We start from the raw sequence: 19,755 nt of genomic DNA, 5'->3' as shown, positions 1-19,755 counted from the left end.
CTGTTGATGGTTGGAACGGCTCCAGGTTTCTTGACTGTCACTGTTGGCTCCATGTCCCACGAGTGTGACCCCTTGCGTTGACACACAGTGATGAGGTCACTGTTCAGCTGTTAAGGGTCTTCGTGTCCCTGGTACCAAAGCGCTGCCTGTCACTGTTTTAATCACATGGTTGCCGACGCCGTAGGGTTCTCGCCAAATTGTTCCTGGGGAGCCCTCGAGCCTGAATAGCTGGATAGCACCTGGGACCGAATAAGAACACAGAAAACGTTTTCTCTAGGAGTCAAAAAGGGATTATTACTTTCACTTGAGTACTTGTAGAAGATCGGACGACATGTTTTTGTTTGTTGAGTTTGGTTTGAGTAACCCTTTTTTTTTAATGTTATGTTGTTAAATAACTGGTCTTATTTGATTTAAAATAATCCAGTAGCCTTGTGCATTTGTCTTGGAAAGCAGTGCTTTATTAAATCCATAAAAGAAGGGTGACCTCTATCCCATGTTAAAGAATACCGTTATTGTCATCCGCCTCATATTGAATAACAGGGCTTCTGTTTGGATTGGGAAGTGCCTGACCCAAAGGCTGCACGCAATTGGAGGAGGCACTCGGCCAATGGTTCGCCTGAGCCGTGCTTGGCTAACTTTACACCAATAGTGGAGTTTTTTTTCCCCCCCTTATGGAGCGAGGATTGAGCGAGAGTGTGTGGACTGACTGAGGAGAGGGCAGTTCTCTCGCTCTCTCTAGCGCTTGCAGCCTGTTGCTATTATACCCGGTCTCCCAACACTGAGCAGGGAGTGGGCGTAGGAAAAGAGGGGAACAAGAGTGAGATATTTCACCAGGGGTAAGTAAAGCTTTAACAACAAGGCAGCAGGGCTTCAACAGCATGCTTAGCGGTGTAATTCCCTCTATTGTTTTGAAGTGAATGGAAGGGATTGACTGGTGCCATTGACAGAGCTCGGTGTTCTGGAAAGTAAAAGCAGGGTTCTTCATCCCAGCCGCATATTTGTTTTAGTTGGTCAGAGTTCCAGACATACCAAGAACAAGGAGCTCTGTATTTAGTGTGTGTGTGTGTGTGTGTGTGTGTGTGTGTGTGTGTGTGTGTGTGTGTGTGTGTGTGTGTGTGTGTGTGTGTGTGTGTGTGTGTGTGTGTGTGTGTGTGTGTGTGTGTGTGTGTGTGTGTGTGTGCCATCCCCCCCAAGTACTGGATAGTTGAATCGTTGTTTGATACAAACATTTAAGGTGAAAGGTAGACTTGTAAGAATATATAATTGTAGGTATTTAACTCGATACAAGGGATTTGTAATTAAGGCAGCTTTGGTTTAGATTTCATTACCTTGCTTGCTTATTTTACCTTGTAATTTTTTCTGATTTACAACTTATCTTGTGTTTTTTTTTAACTCTTTAAAATAGTTTATTTACCTGTGCATATTGGTTTAATCATTTTTAGTAATCTAAATTGTTGTTCTGGAATTTGGACTAAATAATGACAGTTTTTACCTTCCAGTCTGACCTCGAGACGTTCTACCTTATCTATGATCAGTAAACAAATAAAGGAGATGCAGGCTTTTTGCCAGTTTGTCAAGAATACCTCATGATCTTATTGAGTTTGTACTTATCTTTCAGAGCTACATTAAAAATAGTGTAATGTATGCATCATTGAGTTTATCAATCATTCTTTTTATTTCTTTGAAATTTTGTGATTTACTACGATGTTTAGAGTCGTCGATTTTACCTGGCTAGCTTCCTAAGTCCATTGCCAAAACTATTCCTGCTTTTACCGCAGAGGCATTTCAAACAGCCGAGTCATGTTTGTACTCGCAAAGGCAAATAAAGACTGTGTGTGGCTGAGCAAACCCATAACCCCCCTGTACAAATGGTGCTGCAGTAGTTGTTGTTGTTGATGTTGACCATAGCTTTTTCTTTTTCTTTTTAATTTTGGTCTTCTCTGCAGAAAGAGGGCAGGGTTGCCCAAGCGCAGAGGAGGAGAAGGCGTCCGTCGCCCCCTACTATGTTGAAACCCCGTACGGGTATCAGCTGGACCTGGACTTCCTCAAGTATGTGGACGACATCGAGAGGGGAAACACCATCAAGAAGCTGAGCATTCACCGGAAGCCCAAAGTGGCCAAGCCCGCCGCCGTGCCCCGGGGCGGCTCCGTCGGGGGCAGCACTCACGCCGAGTGGACCTCCACGGACTCCCTGTCCTCCTCCAACAGTGACGACAACAAGCAGTCCCCCGTGTTCTTCACCTCCAGGCTCCAGGTCGCCCCCCCGCTGACCCCGACCCTGGGCCGACGGGCCGGCCCCCACGAGCCGCCGCCGCCGCCACCTTCCCAACATTCTTGTTCCATCGCCTCCGAGTCCAGGCCGCTGCTGCCCCCGCCTTCCCCGAGGGTCGCCCCCCGCCACAACCCCCAGGTGGAGAAGACCCTGATGGAGACCCGCTGGAGGCTGGAGCAGGAGCGCCTGCTCATGCAGCACCACACCGAGCCCGCCGCCCCCCGCCGCCGCCTCGCCAGTTTCGGGGGCACGGGCTCCAACAGCTCCTTGTCGTCCTTCACCGGTTCGCTGGCCCAGAGTCAGATCTCCCCTAGCGGCCACCAGCCTCTGGCGCTCAACGGCCACCTGCACAACGGGGAGTACAACCCCTACTACCCGCCCTCGGTGGGGAGCTCCATCCGCCACAGTCCCATGAGCTCGGGCATGACGACCCCCGTGACCAACGTCAGCCCCATGCATCTGCAGCACATCCGGGAGCAGATGATGGTGGCCCTGAAGAAGCTCAAAGAGCTGGAGGAGCAGGTGAAGACCATCCCCATCTTGCAGGTCAAGATAGCGGTCCTGCAGGAGGAGAAGAGGCAACTGACGGCCCAGTCCAAGAGCACGGCCCCGGCGGGCTTCCGCAAGCGCTCCTACAGCGTGGGCTGTGCCGAGCAGCTGGAGAGCCAGGGGAGCCCCGTGCAGCGGGACGCCGAGTTGCACATCACGGAGCCGGAGGCAAAGGAGCAGAATCTCCAGCAGCTGGAGGAGTTCCGACGCCTGGCCGCCGAAGTCCAGTCGCTGGAGAGGAAGACCCAGGACAACACCGGGGCCGACGTTCGGAGAGACCAGTCGGCCGCCGCGCAGAACCGGACTCCCCAGCAATCGGTCGGGCTCGCCATCGACGAAAACATGAACAACCTCAGCGTCGCCCAAAGTAAACCGTTAAAACGCAGTTATCGGGATACGGGCGTGGTGACGGAGCGGCGGGACACCCGCAGCGCCGGGGTGGGTGTGACGGAGGTCATGCTGGGCGTGACCAGTGAGGCGGAGAAGGAGCTGGAGCTCCAGCAGCAGGCCATCGAGGCCCTCAAGGAGCAGGTGTACCGCCTCGAGGTTCAGCTGAAGGAGACCACCCACCAGATGGAGATGAGCAAACTCAAGCTGGAGCTGCAGGCAGCGGGGGGACCCAGCAAGAAGAAGGTCGACAAAGGTTGCACGGCGAGGCCGGAGATGTACAGTGCCAGCGTGGAGGCAAAGGTGCAGACACAGAGTCAGGGAGTGGGGAATCACCTGGAGACCGCCAATGCTGGGACCTCCAAGAGCCTCCAAGAGACCCGGACGGTGGGGGTTTCCTGCACGCCCAGCGTGCAGAGCGTCGCCACGGGGCCCGAGGTGCCCATGGAGAGGTGGCTGGTGCGAGAGCGGGTGGAGGTGAAGGATCAGTGTGTCGGGAGACGGGTAGATACGCACAACCAGAGCGAGGGCGTAGAGGTGGAGGTCTGCGAGGCCGGAGTCAACACAGAGGAAACGATGGACACCTTGGTTGCAAGTAAAACGTCGACAAAGGAGTCGAGGTCAATTGGCTGTGGTGATTGCTCTGTAGACGTGAACGTGAGTCCGGTCAAAACGCTGGTGACTCGAGGAACCAACCCCGACTTTGTGAGCACGTTGGACCACGGCGTCATGGTCATTCCCGAGTCCACGTCTCGACAAACCAGTACCGACCTGGAAGTGTCCAGCAAGGCCACCAACACGAAAACGTCAGTCATGGCTGATTCCTTCACAAGCACGACGCTTGTGACCTGTGACAAACGCACCAGCACGGTGATCACCGAAACGAGGACGGTCGGCGCGGGGGAGGGCCTCGTACGAGATCTCCAGACCGCCGCAAAGAAGCGATCGGTCGCCGTGGGAACCTCCACCGAGGCGGACACACTGGGCCAGTCGCGCTCCGTCAAAACCAAAGACTGCGGGGTGGGGACGGCGAGCATCCACCACAACTTCCTTGTCGGGTCGATCACCCGGACTATAGCGTGCGGACCGTCGCAGCCCCCGGAAGGCGTGGAGGGCGGCCATAAGGAGGCTGTGGAGGCCAAGGTTCAGGCGGTGTCGACGGATGCGCCATCCCAGGGGGGTGTCGGGCTGGACCACTACATCGAGAGGGTCCAGAAGCTGTTGCAAGAGCAGCAGATGCTGCTGGCGGAGAACTACAGTGAGCTGGCCGACGCCTTCGGCCAGCCCCAGAGCCAGTTTGGGTCCATCAACAGCGAGCTGGTCAACACGCTGTCCTCCATCAACTCGGTCATGAAGTACGGCAGCGTGGAGGACATTCTGGCGCTGCAGACTGACCCGGAGGCTGCGCGCAAAGGTGAGGTTCAGCACGGAAATGACACACACGCGCACACAAAAGCCAAAAGGAGGCGGTGAAACTTTATCACCCGAGGGAGACACTAAAGAGTGCGCAGGTTGTAATTTAGATTTCATCACGTTTCCCTTGGGCTATTGTGGAGTCCATATATTTTCTCGCGGAACACTCCATACAAACTGTTGTGACTGTTAATAAAAGGCTGAATCATATTTCATTACCCAGGAGAAGCCTGGGACTGCAGGGGTAAATACATTATAAAACATGTTATTGCATTATAAAACAGCACTCAAATGACATCATCTGAATGCATTAGGCACTATGGATGTCATTCACACGCGCTATTTGTATTTCCTTCAGCTGTTTTTGGGAGCAAGGGGCTTAAACAAAGACCTGCCGGGTTTGCACAGGCCAAAGTTATCTCTGTCTCTAGGGTGGGGGTGGGAGAGGGGTGTTTTGGATCAGGACCAACGACGACCTCATTTAGTTTCTGGAACCCGGCAGTGTTGTCACAGTGTGACCATGAGTTGTGTTGTGTCCGCTAAGCCTCCATAGCGTCTGGCTGCTGATTCACGGCCGTGGGGTGGTTGCGTAACATGGCAGCGTGCTAAGTGACACATGAATCTGACGCGGTGAAGCCGCTATTGTCCTGTCCTCGGGTACGAGTTTATTTATAGTCTGACCTGTTGTTGTCCTGTGTTGAATTTAAGACATGATTAATTACGCAGAAGAGCTGTCCCAGTTTATTTGTCATTAGTGTCGAATGATAATTGTAGCTGATGGAACAAAATGGTTACAAAGTAATTAACCACTCCATAAACATCCCTAAGAAGAGCTTTTTAAAATTAAAATTGGTACATGTGTTATTAGTTCAACACTTGCTTGTTTACAGCACAACAAAGATTGAATCACTCAATGTATGAATAAAATGTCAGCATTTCGTTCGACATTACATAAACACTTCAGTGTTTGTGTTCGCTCAGAAATGCAACATGTTGGGACATGCCAAGTATGTTTGGTAGATATAATGTCCCGCACTTACAGAGTTGGCTTCGCTCTTATCCTGTCCCTTTGTTTGAGTGTATGTTCATTTGCTTATATTATGTATGAATTGACCTTCACTCCCTTGTTACTAGTTGGTTCGAGAACAGAATTAGAACGTTAAAGAACTGTCTTAAAGTTTGCGTTCTGTAGGAATGTTTCTGCTTTACCACACAATCCAGAGTGGATTCTTAGCTGCATATTTTCTCAGCCCATGATTGGCATGTTTTGTACTTCCTATAGTGCTGGTCTGCCCGCATTTTTGCGACATGTTGCTATCATACAAATGTAGTCAGGTTTTTTTTTGTACATTTGAATAGCCTTGCAAAAGTAAGATTCTTTCTGATATGGTTTCAAATAATGTAATTGGAACACTTACATTTTCTATGTTTTCATACATTACCAGTAAACATCACATGAATATGTATTGGGGTAAATATTATTGTGAAAAACACTTCTATTTCATTTCTACTATTTCGTATTTTTATGAAAAACAAATGTTATTCTGGGCTGATCACCTGAATGGTTAAATGCGACGTCTGAACAATGAAGACAATCAAAATCGGAGTCTCAAAACTTTCTAAACATTGCACCCATCCTAATGCATGTACGTTATCTCTCTGTGTGTGTGTGTGTGTGTGTGTGTGTGTGTGTGTGTGTGTGTGTGTGTGTGTGTGTGTGTGTGTGTGTGTGTGTGTGTGTGTGTGTGTGTGTGTGTGTGTGTGTGTGTGTGTGTGTGCCCCCCCCAGAAGTAAGTGTGCAGGAGGTCTCCCAGCCACAGCCCCGGGTCAAAGACCTCTCGGCGGCCGACCTGAACGCCGCGTCCCTGGCCGCCGCGTCCCTGACCGCCGCGTCCCTGGCCGCGGCAGAGAAGCCCGGCAGCCCGCGCACACAGCCCAGCCCGTCCGAGCTCAAGAGCCGCATGGACCAACAGATGTCCTCAGCGCTGCACGGTACCGCTTAACGTCTAACACCCCCCTCCCCCCTTGGTTAGCTCACAACCAAGCTGCTAGTGTGTGTGTGTGTGTGTCACACCCAGCAGAGACCCCCAGGCGCCTGGTCACTCCCACACCTGTCAAAACACAGGAAGCACTCTGATTGGACGCTTTGGTGCTCGCTATACTTATGTACGCGCCACATAACCTGTGTATATGTATTGTGTACATCTAGCTGCTAGTGTGTGTGTGTGTGTGTGTGTGTCAGTCACACCCAGCAGAGACCCCAGGCTCCTCTTCACACCCCCACCTGTCAAAACACAGGAAGCACTCTGATTGGACGCTTTGGTGCTTGCTACACTGATGTACACGCCACATTACCTGTGTATATGTATTGTGTACACCCCCCCCCCCCCCCCCCCCTCACTCGCTCCTGGCATGGAGCGAGTGAGGCCCCTCAGTTTGGGGCAAGTCTTGGCAGATGTGTGCTCTGGCTCGACGCTGGTATTTTGGTCTGTGGAGGCCTGTACTTAACATGGCTGGGATACTTTAGGCTTTGGAACAGGTTCCCATGCCACGCAGCTGGGGCCGAAGAACCTGGACAAAGACACTTGCAAATCGCTCTCGCTCTGCTGCTGTAGTTGTTGTTGTTGGCCGTGTCCGAGAACTCGGGTTCTGATGTAGCATAATTTAAAGGGGAGATGCCAGCCAGGCTAGCTTGGGGAGAAGTGGGCTCTGTTGAGAAGAAAGTAATACTTGTCCTTTTTTAATAGGTGCTTGCTGGATGTTTTCCCAGCCTGGTACCACGTTCAGTCATTCCCATTAAACAATGGCGGTCTAACTTGAAACATTGTTGTCATCCAGGCCAAAGTATACAAGAAGGCACAGAGTTGAGCTGATTCCTAAATTCAAAACCTTGTTTGGAAAAAGAATGTTTTTTATCAAACACTGGAACATGAAATGCCTGGTTTGAATTATGCAGGTCTGTTTTTGGAGGAGTCCTGTTCATGTGAATTTGGCAAAAATAATTTTGGGAAATGGAGTTTAAGACGAAGCTTTTTTTTCTCTGTGTTGCTCCTTCAGGGGAGCCATGTCATCAGAGCACCCTGAAATCCATCATGAAAAAGAAAGATGGCCGCCCTGGCTCCAATGGAACCAAGAAGAACCTGCAGTTTGTTGGAGTCAATGGAGGGTGAGTGTGTGTGTGTGTATTCTGTAGTAGAGTGATTCATCTTTAACGGTGTGTTTAGTGATTCATCCTGGCTATATTGTGTTCATCTATTGCTCCCCTTGTTTGCTTGACATTTCAACGACCAGACCTCTGATGCTTGTCTTGTTTTTGTCCCCCCCTGCTGTTGCAGGTATGAATCTACGTCAAGTGACGACTCGAGCTCAGAGGACAGCAGCTCTTCGGGGTCAGACGAGGACGACGAGGACGACGAGGAGAAGGAGAAGGAGGAGCAGGAGGTGAACGGTGCAAAGGAGGAACATGGGAAAGTAGAGGAAGAGACAACCGGGGAGGAGTATCATAACGAGGGAGCAGTGGATGTGCAGATGAAGACGGAGGAGGAGGAGGAGGAGGAGGAAGGTCAAGAGAAGAGCGAGACAAGAGAGAGGTCAGTAGAGGTGACCTCAAAAGCAATCGGCACCCTTCAATGGACAATTCGATTTTTTTTTCTTTGACTTTGTTTATACACATTCTGGGCTGACCTTTATTACTGATGGGACACTGAGCCTTCTAAGATTCACGCGCACACGCATACACGCAAACCCGCATAAATATAATTATATAATCCATTATATAATGGAAACAAACTCGAGAAGGGAACTCAAACTAAACAGTCAAGCCGTTTGCACTCCAAATGTGTCTCTTGATTCGTGTTGTGTGTTTATATCCCAAGCATTGACGTGTTGACCCTTCCAGCAGGAGTGAGCTAAGTGAGAAGATGGTGGCGGCCTGCCACGTCCTGAAGGCCCACCTCAGCGACCCCAAGGCGGTGAGCAGTAAAGACCTGGTGAGTAGTGTCTCCTCACGCCTGGGTGTGGCCCGGTCCCTGTACTGTTAAATACATATTCTGTTTCCTCTATTGCTTTTTCTTTAGCGATGGACTTGAGTAGTGGTATATCAGTTAAAAAGAAAATGGTAACTGACCAATGGAAATGGATGTTTTTTTCTAGTACCTTTTAGTAGCCCGTGCACATGCCTGTGACAGATTCAGATCCCGTGTCTATAGTGCGTCCGTTATTTATATCTGTTAGGCCTTGAGTCAAATTCAACTGCTGAGAAAATAATGTTGATTATTTACCATTAGTTACGCACTGGATTTTATTCAGAAGCGCGTTTCCAATCGTTTCCACACTTTATCTTTCCTTCTTGGTGCCAATCATGTGTATTTGCTGGGCGACTCTCTGCTGTCGGGTTGGCAGGGCCTTCATCAAAACACATTCAGTTCCTCTGAGCATAGAGGCCCAACATGGCCAACACGCTGGGCCCGAGTGTTCATCACAGGGGGAATGTCGTGCCCTTTCCGCCTGCCCTGCTGGCTTTTGGGAAGGGGAGGGTTGTGGAAAAGAATGTTGGCGCAGCCACAAATATTAGGGAAGTGGGCAAGGCACTCCAGGCAACTAGCTTAGAGTGTCTTGGGAGAGGTTCGCTTAGCGCAGTAACATCATTTAGTTTATTCATTTGTTGGTGAAAAGTCTGTTGCGATGCTGAATGCACTTCAAACCAGCACTCACGGGCTGGTTTGTATGTAGGTCAAAAGTACCTCATTTCATGAACTGGAACGCCCCCTGCTGTCCTATCGTAAAAACTGCAAGTACTTCAAGAGACCTGCGACACAGGGAATATGAAGTTGGACGGTTGAATATGGGCTTCTTCCATACTATTGGATGCTGCAAAAACAATGCAGTCATTCTGTACATGGAAATTCTAAACCTCATCTTAAGAAAAACATCTAATAAAGGATGAATTAATAGACAAAATAAGTAAAGTAGCAGTGTTGCTTATGATATGAATGTGGCCTGTCTGCCACCACAGACAGAGTTAGGAAGATTTATAACACTGCAAAAATTTGAAGATGTTGCTGATGTTAAAGGCACCCAGTGCAACTTTCGAGGCTTAAAAATAAACATTGAATTTCTAGTCTTTTTTACACGTAGTAAGTTTCAATAACTCCATACCATTACATACCGACATTTAAGCAGCAAAGATGAGACGTCGTTGTGTGGTGAGAACTGATAGAAAATCGATAACAACAACAATGCCGCCATTTTCTTTATTTTTTGTAACCTACAATAAATAAAGCAGGCTTCCAGTCAATGGAAAAATGGCTTCTCCCCACCGGCGATAGTTCTCACCACACAACGACGTCTCATCTTTGCTCCTTGAATGTCGATATGTAATGGTATGGAGTTATTGAAACTTACTACGTGTAAAAAAGACTAGAAATTGAATGTTTATTTTTCATTGAATGTTTACATAAAGTTGCACTGGGTGCCTTTAAGAGAACCTACCGCTATGCGTCATGTGTTGACTGCAGATTCAACCCCTCTCTCTCTTCCCCCCCCCCCCCCCTCCCTCAGAGGGCGAGCCTGAACACGGTGCAGCATGAGTGGTTCCGCGTGTCCAGCCAGAAGGCGGCGCTGTCGGGCACGGTGGAGGACTACCTGGACGGCTTCGCCGGCGTGTCGCCCGGCGTGCTGCGGCACGTGGTCAACATGGCCGACGGCAACGGCAACACGGCGCTGCACTACAGCGTCTCGCACTCCAACTTCCAGGTGGTGCGGAAGCTTCTGGACGCAGGTAAGGGGGGCGACGGTGGCGGTTTGTTCTTTATGGTGGGGGGAGAGGGAAGAGAAACGGCAAAGTCGGGTAGAAGAAGGATAGGAATGACTCGGGGCTCAACTCTTAAGGGTTTTTTTTTTTTCCACTTGCCTGGTCGGGCCAGTGGGTCTGAATTCTACTGGCCCAAAGTCCATTTTTACTGGCCCCTATACAAATCCGTCGTCTTCGTCATCATCTGCCTCCCGCCCGTCTTGCCGTCTCGATTTTGACCGGCCGACGGCACATTCAAATCAAATAATTCACCAGGCGGGTTGTCATAGTTACTCGCCCCGACGTGGCCTTTTAGTTGCCCCCGGCCGCTCACGCACTTCTTATTGGCGAGCCCTGGGAATGACGTGCAGCGTAGGACGGCGGTCTTTGAATCATTCTTCGGAAGGCCGGGCTGCTTGCAAGGTTGAAGCGTGAGTCGCGCCACCGACAAGCCAGCCCTTTAGCAACCAATCACCGGCTCAGCAATGCTGGTCACCGCCCAGTCGTTTAGCTGACACTATTATCATGAGGGACTTGAGGTGACACAAAGAGCCAGTAGATGTTGAGCATCTCGCTGAAGGTTTTGAAACCAAGTGTCTTTTAGGCTTGTCGCCCACTAGTGGGCAGTATTGAGCCGTTATGTGCTTCATCTTCCTTCCCTGCCGTCCTCTATACACCTCTATCCTCACAGTGCCTACTGAGCCAGGGCCCTCTCCCCCTCTCCCTCCCTCTCTCTCTCTCTCTCTCCCTCCAGGCTCAATAGAGTGTGATGAGGTCTCGGCCACTTGCTACACTATAGTCCCTTTGTACCCTCTGGTCTTTGTGTCCGTGTGCGTTGTGTGACAGTCCGACACTCACACGTTCACCCCCTCTGTTCCGTTGTCACGATTGTCCCTCCACACATCCACAGCCCCCTCCTCCACCCCCCCACCGTCTCGCCCTTCCCATGTCCCCTTCCTACCACCACCCCCCCCCCCCCCCCATTGCACATTCCCTTCCCTATCCAGACTCTAGACCGGTCCCCTCCACCTTCTCTGCCAGGCCTCTGTCGTGTATGGGCGGTTTGTAGTTGTACAGAGAACGATGCATCCTTTCTGGGTGTACACAAAAGCAGTGCCCCCCCCTCCCCCCCCCCCCCCCCCCCCCCGCGCGCTTTCTCCACCCCAGAAAGGGGTTTGCACCAGGGAATAGATGGGGGGAGATTGACACATCAGTGGAATGGCAGGTTGCCGTGCTGTGGGATAGTGTGTATGTGTGTGTCAAGCTATTCACAGCCCGTGAACGCTGACCAATCAGGAGAGCGGGGGGGACGTGAGATGCACCAAGACCACCCGAAAGGCAGCCCCGGCGGTGTGCATTATGTCTTTAGCGGGCGTTTGTGGACCCACTGGCGTGTGTTCTCAGGCGTGCGTTTTTTGTGCTCCCGCGTGGCAGACGTGTGCAACGTGAACCAGCAGAACAAGGCGGGCTACACGCCCATCATGCTGGCGGCGCTGGCGGCGGTGGAGTGCCCCGAGGACATGCGCATCGTGGAGGAGCTGTTCGGCCAGGGGGACGTCAACGCGCGCGCCAGCCAGGTCAGTCCGGGCCCGGGGGGGGTGACGACCGGCGGGGAACACGACCCCGTGGCAGCGTGGCCTAACCTGTGGGTCCGCGCCGCAGTAGTCGTCTGGATCTACAAACTGCAAGGAAATTCTTTACCCTGTGTTTATCATTTTGAGGACATTTTGGATATTTTCACAGGGAAATTAATCAAATGTTTGTATTTTGACTTGAAACTATAAAAGTTAACTATTTTATTTTTGTATTTTATATCATCCCAAGGGTATTTATAGTTTATCTTGTGCCCCAAGTGCCCCAATCCAATGTTAAAGCGGCGATCTTGAGGATCTCCGAAGTTCTCTAGAATCTATCTAGAGTGAGGCATCACAATGGGATGGAGCCTTTTGAAGTGTTATGAATCTTAATAACTGGGTGTCTGTGGTGGCCTTCCATTCCACAAGCAACACAAAGTTAGGCAGGTGGTCACCCAGCGATGGTTGTTTTGCCAGAGAGGGTATGACTGAGCTACCTTGAGTTAAGCAGACTCGTGTTTAACTCACTTGCGTCTATTGTGGTGCTCAGTTCCTCTATTTCGCCATAGATGGCGCCAAAGACACCAAACCCGAGATCTTCTAGATTAGCCCTTTATAGTCTAACCACGATGAACCGCAAGGTTCATACTTTGGAACCACTGCTCTCGGCTGTGAAGAAAATCTATGAATTACATTTCTTAACAAATGTACTGATGATGGCTAGAACCAGTAATCCTCAGAGTGTGTGTGTGTGTGTGTGTGTGTGTGTGTGTGTGTGTGTGTGTGTGTGTGTGTGTGTGTGTGTGTGTGTGTGTGTGTGTGTGTGTGTGTGTGTGTGTGTGTGTGTGTGTGTGTGTGTCCGTGTCCGTCCAGGCGGGTCAGACGGGGCTGATGCTGGCGGTCAGCCATGGCAGGATGGACATGGTGCGGGCCCTGTTGGTGCAGGGGGCGGACGTCAACGTCCAGGACGACGAGGGCTCCACCGCCCTGATGTGCGCCAGTGAGCACGGCCACGTGGAGATCGTCAAGCTGCTGCTGGGCCAGCCCGGCTGCGACGCCACCCTCAGCGACAGCGTAAGGCTACTGCATGGTTCCCGCGGGTCCTTAAAAAGTCTTAAAAAGTCTTAATTTTTTTTGTGTAAAATTAAGGCCATAAATTGTCTTAAATTTACTGTAAATTTGCTCTAGGTATTAAATTTTGCAGAGGTTTTTTTAAGACTAAGGGAAATTGTCGCGCACAACAAATCACCTAATGCGTCTTTTAATTACGGCATTTTCAGGAGTGTTACGTTACGTTAACGTTGACATCAGTCATCGGGGGGCCGGTTGCATCTGCAGCCTGCAGCTGCGTCTGTAGGCTAGCTTGCTGGCGCTACTTTTAGCTAGTGACGGTTGACATCATTGGGCCAACTTGCGCTACTTTCAGGATGGGACAGTGCAAATTCAATGAGAAATGGTTTGAGGAGGATACGTTTCGGGGGTGGTTGGAGAAGGCAGGTGACGAGGCAAGGTGTCGTTTATCCCGAAAGGCATTCATACTAGGGACCATGGGAGCAAAAGCTCTTGAGTCCCACATGAGGTCGCAGAAATATATCCGATATACTCCGTGGCAGCTAGCGGGACTACACCGATGCCCGTATTATTTGAAAGAAGTGGACTGAAAAGTTCAGCATCCGTGGCTAGTACTTCACATCAGACGGCGTTAACCGGCTTTGTGTCGCCACCAGAAACCCAGAAGGCAGAGGTATTGTGGGTTCTCCACACGGTGAGCAGACATAATTCCTTCAAATCGAACGAGGACATTAGTAACGTCTTGGCTGATATGTTCCCAGATTCTGAGTTTGCGAAGTCGTTCACCTGCGGTGAAAACAAAACGGCCTATCTTGCCAAATACGGGATTGCATCTTTCATAAAAAGAGAGCTGTCACGCAGCGTAAACGATAAACAGTACGTCCTCATGTTCGATGAGTGAACAAAACCACTAAAAGCAAACAGATGGATATCCATGTGAGGTACTGGCCCACGGACGACACTGACAGCCATGTCTTATCGCGGTACTATGGATCACAGTTCATGCTGGATCATTTTAATGTAAGTATTCCAAACAGTAAATTTATTAAATTGTGTGACGGGCTTTGACCTTTTGCCAAAAATCATATTCGAAGTTTGTTTGTTTATTAATATTAATATTCGAATATTTATTAATAATATTTTGACCATTAAATTCCTTCAGTAAGACCTGGATTGGGCTTCGCGGGGTTTGTTTACCGGCGTTGCTATGGTTACCGGTCCTGCGTGTTCCGACGGTTTATTAGGTATCTAATAAATCGCTGTCTAATCAATACTTCATTCAATGCCTCTTCCGTGGTCATTACAATATTATGAGTAGACTGCGTCGGGTTCTCCGACGCTCTCCCTCTTGGCCTGCCATAACAGGTTCGAATATTAAGGGCTGCCTAATATTCGTTTGAATTTTGATTTATTTTTGATATTCGCATTATATTCGAATAAGGAAGTTCGGCTTCAAAGCGTGTGTGTGTGTGTGTGTGTGTGTGTGTGTGTGTGTGTGTGTGTGTGTGTGTGTGTGTGTGTGTGTGTGTGTGTGTGTGTGTGTGTGTGTGTGTGTGTGTGTGTGTGTGTGTGTGTGTGTGTGTGTGTGTGTGTGTGTGTGTGTGTTCACTGTCAGCCGTGTTTACATGGACACATCTGATCCGCATAGATCAGCGGAAGAACAGCTCAATCGGAATAGAAAAGGATCATATAATACGCCTCAATCGGAATACAATTATCTGTTCGTAATATAATTCTATTCGGCTACAGAAGAGGTGGTGTAGTCTGCTATAATCGACATGCATAAACTTATTCCGATTAGTTTGGGGTTTAACTTAGGAAAGCTGCAGTAGTTCGCATTTGGTCCACTCCGCACTCCAAACTTGACCGCTGTCAAGGACGGTGGATTTATTGCCTGATTCATGTCTTTGTTATCACTCCGTACTAGTAGTTACAGTAGTCCGGTAACATATCAACCCCAGCGTGTCCGGTTGCTAAGCGACGGGTCATGGGTGACTATGGGTGACACGGGTGCGTTAATGTGTTCGCGTATCGTCGTGTCCACGCGCTTCCGAGATAACTTTGCAAGAGTACCACTACTGCTAGTACTACGGCTACGGTTGATCGATAAGTGACTCAATTATACACACCTTTTCTATCAAATAATTTTTCTGAAATTTTTTGGGTCTTAATTTATGTATGTGTTTGTCTTAAAAAGTCTTAAAAAGTCTTAAATTTGACTTTAAAAATGGTGCAAGAACCATGTACTGGGTGGAGGAGGAAAGGGGCTATTGGGCCTCATTCACACGACGGCCGTCTTGAGTTGCGAAGGACCTGGCTGTAGCATTTTTAAGGATCGTTGTGTTGACCGTACCGTCGCTATCGTGACTAGTTTCGGTCCCGAAACTTTAGTAGGAATACACATTTTCATAGTTTCTTGCTAGTCCCTGAGCTTCGCAGTGAGGTGCTTTGTAAAGCAGGTTTTACCTGCTGCGTAATGAAACAAACAATTTTCGCTACGAGACTGCTAAATGACCCCATGGGGGGGAGGGGGGGGGGCTTCAAAACCAAAACATCTCCAAATGTCATACCATAAGCGCCGGACCTTCTGAAGTACTCAATTTAACCAACCGTGCTTTCTGTGGCTTCCTGTCCCCCCCCCCCCCTTTAGGACGAGAGTAACGCCCTCTCCATAGCGCTGGAGGCCGGACACAAGGACATCGCCGTGCTGCTGTATGCACACGTCAACTTCTCCAAAGCTCAGTCCCCGGTGGGTTCCCCAAACACGCTCTGATCCCATTAGTTCCTTTCCATTGCTATTTTACCTTTCGTTCACTGTGTTTTGTGTGCGCGTGTGTTTTAGGGTACGCCTCGCCTGGGCAGAAAGACGTCGCCCAGTCCCACGAGAAGAAGCATGTTTGATTAGAGGTCCCGCCTCTTCCCACAAACCCTGTGCTGCTATTGGTTCTCATCCACAGACGTCTTACCCCTACCTGGATAAGACTTCTAACCCCTAGACACCCACAAACCAAGCTTTTGTCTTTTATTTACTCTAAATCGTTTAGATCGTTGCGTATACTCATATATGCCTCCGACATCTCCAAAGTGTCCTTTTATTTTTTTTATGTAAAAAACGAATGTAACAAGCTTATAGAAGGCTGTGGTCATGCAGCGGTTCAGACGGACAATAGTACAGACCAACACTCGAGGCAATATTTAGTGCGAGTCGGCGAAGAGTTACGACGGCGATAACGTGAAGGAGCACACGTCGTAAATCGGCATCACCTTCGCAGTCATCGTAAATGTGAGCCAAGCTTTGACACGACGAAACGGCATTCAGCGTGTCCGACCACCGCCCCCGTGTGCTTGCCCGTGTATGGTGCCGGTCCCGTGTGTGTGTGTGTGTGTGCAGCACTCTCCCCTCAACACCCCCGTATGTATCCCGTCGGCCCCTGAGTGCACCAAGCTTTCGTACACAGACATGGAGCGTGGCGTCCCCTTTATTAGATGTAACTATCGGAAGAAATTATACTTTTATACAAATCCTTTGTATCTATTTAAGAATAAAATCACAGTATTTTTGCGAGTATTTCTTATGATGTAACATGACATGAAGTTATATATTTATCAAGGTATATAGTTTTAATGCAGATATATGTATTATTCCATTGTGTATATACTTTGTTCATTAGAGATTCTAATTTTCTTTTTTGTCTTTTTTTTTGTCCAGCCTTCTTTCCTTATATCGTCTAATGTATAGTGTAAGCTGTTCACTTTGTTAGTGTTAAACCAGGTACTGATTTCCATCTTTATTTGAGATTTAAAGTGCCTGAGATTTTTCCATATAACAATAAACGTCAATTAAATGCAATCCAATTGGTTTTTGTTTCCTTCATGGATATCACAAAAACTCTGCCCATTATATTGTCTAAATCTACTGGTAGACCAACCTTATCATAATTTCCCCATGATAAATTTGTGTAATTATTTTTATATGACTAAACGATCAACTCTTGTTGGGGTGTATCGTCGACTGTCCATTGAAACTGCATTTCTGACTGCGCAAGCCTTTTTAGTCAAGCGAAGACCTCACAAAACGATTTCACTCCAACTAGCGCCCTCTTCTGTTAAGAACTGATACTACAAAGAAAAAAGTGCGAAAGGGTTCCAGATGCACAATGATAATGGAAGAGCTTATGTCCCTGAATTCATAAGCTTCCTTAATGTGTCAATAGGTCTTCAATCGTGGTAAGATTACAAATGCATATTAAATATATTTGGTATGAAATATTGAATTAATCGCAGTATTCAATCAAATCTTAAATAAAACGTGCAAATGCATGCTATTGCAAGGGAGGTTAGCCGTTTTATGGGGTTTCAGTGCTGTTAGTTAACAGGGGGACATTCGTGGCAGTTATTTGTCCCGGGTGGTTGATTTAGGGCTGAGTTTAAATTATAGCATTTTAATTGGTAACTTTTCATTACCCTCTTCATTGAAGTGTGCTTGTAAGGCCTTTAATGATGGCTGTTTTTAGTATGCCATGATAGTGGGTCACATTCATAGCCAGTTTGCAGTAGGTTATTGTGTGTGATTGTGTAACCGTGTCAGACTGATCAAATATGTCAGCCTGGGCATCTGCTTCTTGCACGTCTGCAGGCTGCTTGTATCGTTAAAAACCAGGGAAACATAGCGTTAATTTAGTGTTATATTTTAGCGTTTTAAGGACTAGTCATTGGTTTGTTTGTTGTTTCACCTTCCGTTGGATATTAATCGTGTGGAATCATCAAATAGTATCTGAATATAACCGGTTTTTTTCATCAACCTCGTGTCAGAATGCGTGAATTTCCTTCCCTTCGTCTGTAATCCACCTCATCGTAGGGGATGTGCATGCATACTGTACACATCCCACTTAATATCACGACACCCACACAATGGGCCTCCCACGCGTCCAGTTTAGGCCCTCCCATGGAATTAAGCCCCTGTGTTACTCGCTACTAGAGCTGTGTTGAAAAAAATCGATTTTCCAATTTTTAATCGATTCGCATATTAATGACCGATTATCGATTCGTACGTCCAAAGATCGATTTTATAAGTTAAAAATTTATATTTTATATATTCATGGAAAACATTCATGGGATTCCCCTGAACACTTCGGGTGCTGCATATTCTTGAAAACAAATCTTGAGTGTGGTTTTAGAACAGATTTGAACATGCTCATATAGACGCCATTCAGTGCTTTTACAGTTTAAAATGTTCTGTTCTTATGTTCGCACTTTAAAGAAAAATGCTCAACGTTTACATTTTATGCTTCCAGTTTCAGTACTTCTCAGTTTATTAAGTGTTTTAAAATAAAAATGCTTTTGGTAGCAACCGCTTTTGGGTGAATTCTTAATTATTTTCAAGCATAATAATAATGCACTGGTTAGTGTCCCAGTAGGAATCCACTGTTGCAGATATAGTCACCTCAATGATGTCCTCCATTTATTGTCCTGAATTATCTTTCTTGAAGGTAGATTGACCCTTAACCTTTTCATCAGTCTTCCAGCCATCAGTAACTACCAATACTTGTAAGATTTGCTGTTTAATATTGATACAATACTAGTTTTAATATGTTGCTTCTCTACACAGTCATGAAGTGAAGGAAACGGTTCAAATACATTTTTCATTTTTAATAACATTAACCCCCGGATCGAATCGAAATCGGATCAAATCGGAAATCAGATCAAAATCGAATCGGATGGAATCGGAGAAAATCGGAAAAAATCGATTCTGAAACTTAAAAATCGGAATCGAATCGATTCTTGAAATTTGAATCGAAACCCAGCTCTACTCGCTACTAAAGAAGCGTTGCCCTCTTCCACGTTAGGCATCACCCTGCATTAGTAAACCACCCTCAGTTAACATCACAACCCTGCACAGATCAACTCATACACAGTGAGGACCACTCTCCTTTTGTTCTTCTCTTGTTTTGGTTTATCAAGAAACCAAAGTTTCAAGAAAAGGATGAGCAATCAGGAGGACGTCAAGCAGCAGCACCTTGCAGGCCCGGGACCCATGTCCCCAGCCCCGTCCAGTACCAAGAAAACCTTGAGGATGCCCAAGTGTTCCCGATGCAGGAACCACGGATACATGTCTCCCCTGAAGGGACACAAGCGTTTTTGCATCTGGGGAGATTGCGAATGTCCGAAGTGCGAATTTATTGCAGAGAGGCAGAGAGACTGCGGTCAAGTGAGCCGTCATTCGTCCATCCGCGGTTAAGCCAGCCGTCACACAAAATCTTTGTGCGCCTCTACTCTGAACAGCCTTTGTGTGGTATCTCGCAACGTTTTCAAAGTAAAAGCCTTCACCTACGGTTGTGCGTTTGTGTGGATCGCTGCGAACGCTACCAGATCGGCGTGAAAACGTCCACAACAAACAAGGGTTTTCAAAAGACCAAGCATGCACGTGAGGTTTTCAAAGGTTATGGTTATGTTCTCAAAATCTGTACCGTAAAATCACATGGTTCCGTGTGTACAAGCAGTTTGGGCAACAGTTAGTATAGTCATATCAGTCAGTGCCGGAACTTATCTATTATTTTGTCTATAGCTCACTTCAAAGTGCCAACATAATGCAATTTGCTTAGGCCAAAATATGCATATGTGAGGTTTTCAAAGGACATTTTCTCGAAATCTATACAGTAGAATCACATGGTTACTTGTGTACAGGTAGTCAGCACAAG

General features: G+C 48.0%; 1 protein-coding gene across 13 annotated transcripts in view; it reads left to right on the top strand.

The window, feature by feature from the left end:
• Window positions 1-16,907, top strand: part of kank1a (KN motif and ankyrin repeat domains 1a) — a 37,899-nt gene extending 20,992 nt beyond the window's left edge. For 3 of the 13 annotated variants that reach the window (XM_060055126.1, XM_060055131.1, XM_060055127.1), the window contains 9 exons: window positions 1,947-4,622; window positions 6,410-6,613; window positions 7,679-7,787; window positions 7,957-8,211; window positions 8,520-8,610; window positions 10,181-10,400; window positions 11,847-11,989; window positions 12,860-13,060; window positions 15,295-15,511. In XM_060055126.1, coding sequence (XP_059911109.1) covers window positions 1,947-4,622; window positions 6,410-6,613; window positions 7,679-7,787; window positions 7,957-8,211; window positions 8,520-8,610; window positions 10,181-10,400; window positions 11,847-11,989; window positions 12,860-13,060; window positions 15,295-15,480 — 4,085 coding nt within the window. In that variant the 3' untranslated portion in view covers window positions 15,481-15,511. Of the gene's footprint in view, window positions 1-1,946; window positions 4,623-6,409; window positions 6,614-7,678; window positions 7,788-7,956; window positions 8,212-8,519; window positions 8,611-10,180; window positions 10,401-11,846; window positions 11,990-12,859; window positions 13,087-15,294; window positions 15,515-15,595; window positions 15,661-15,707; window positions 15,807-15,899 lie in introns of those variants that run through there. The other 10 variants (XM_060055132.1, XM_060055137.1, XM_060055133.1 and 7 more) reach the window with 9 other exon arrangements.
• The last annotated feature ends 2,848 nt before the right edge of the window (window positions 16,908-19,755 follow it).

This window comes from Gadus macrocephalus, chromosome 6 (genome assembly GCF_031168955.1).
Source record: "Gadus macrocephalus chromosome 6, ASM3116895v1".
In the NCBI taxonomy this organism is placed as follows: domain Eukaryota; kingdom Metazoa; phylum Chordata; class Actinopteri; order Gadiformes; family Gadidae; genus Gadus; species Gadus macrocephalus.
This window is presented reverse-complemented; position numbering and strand designations above follow the sequence as displayed.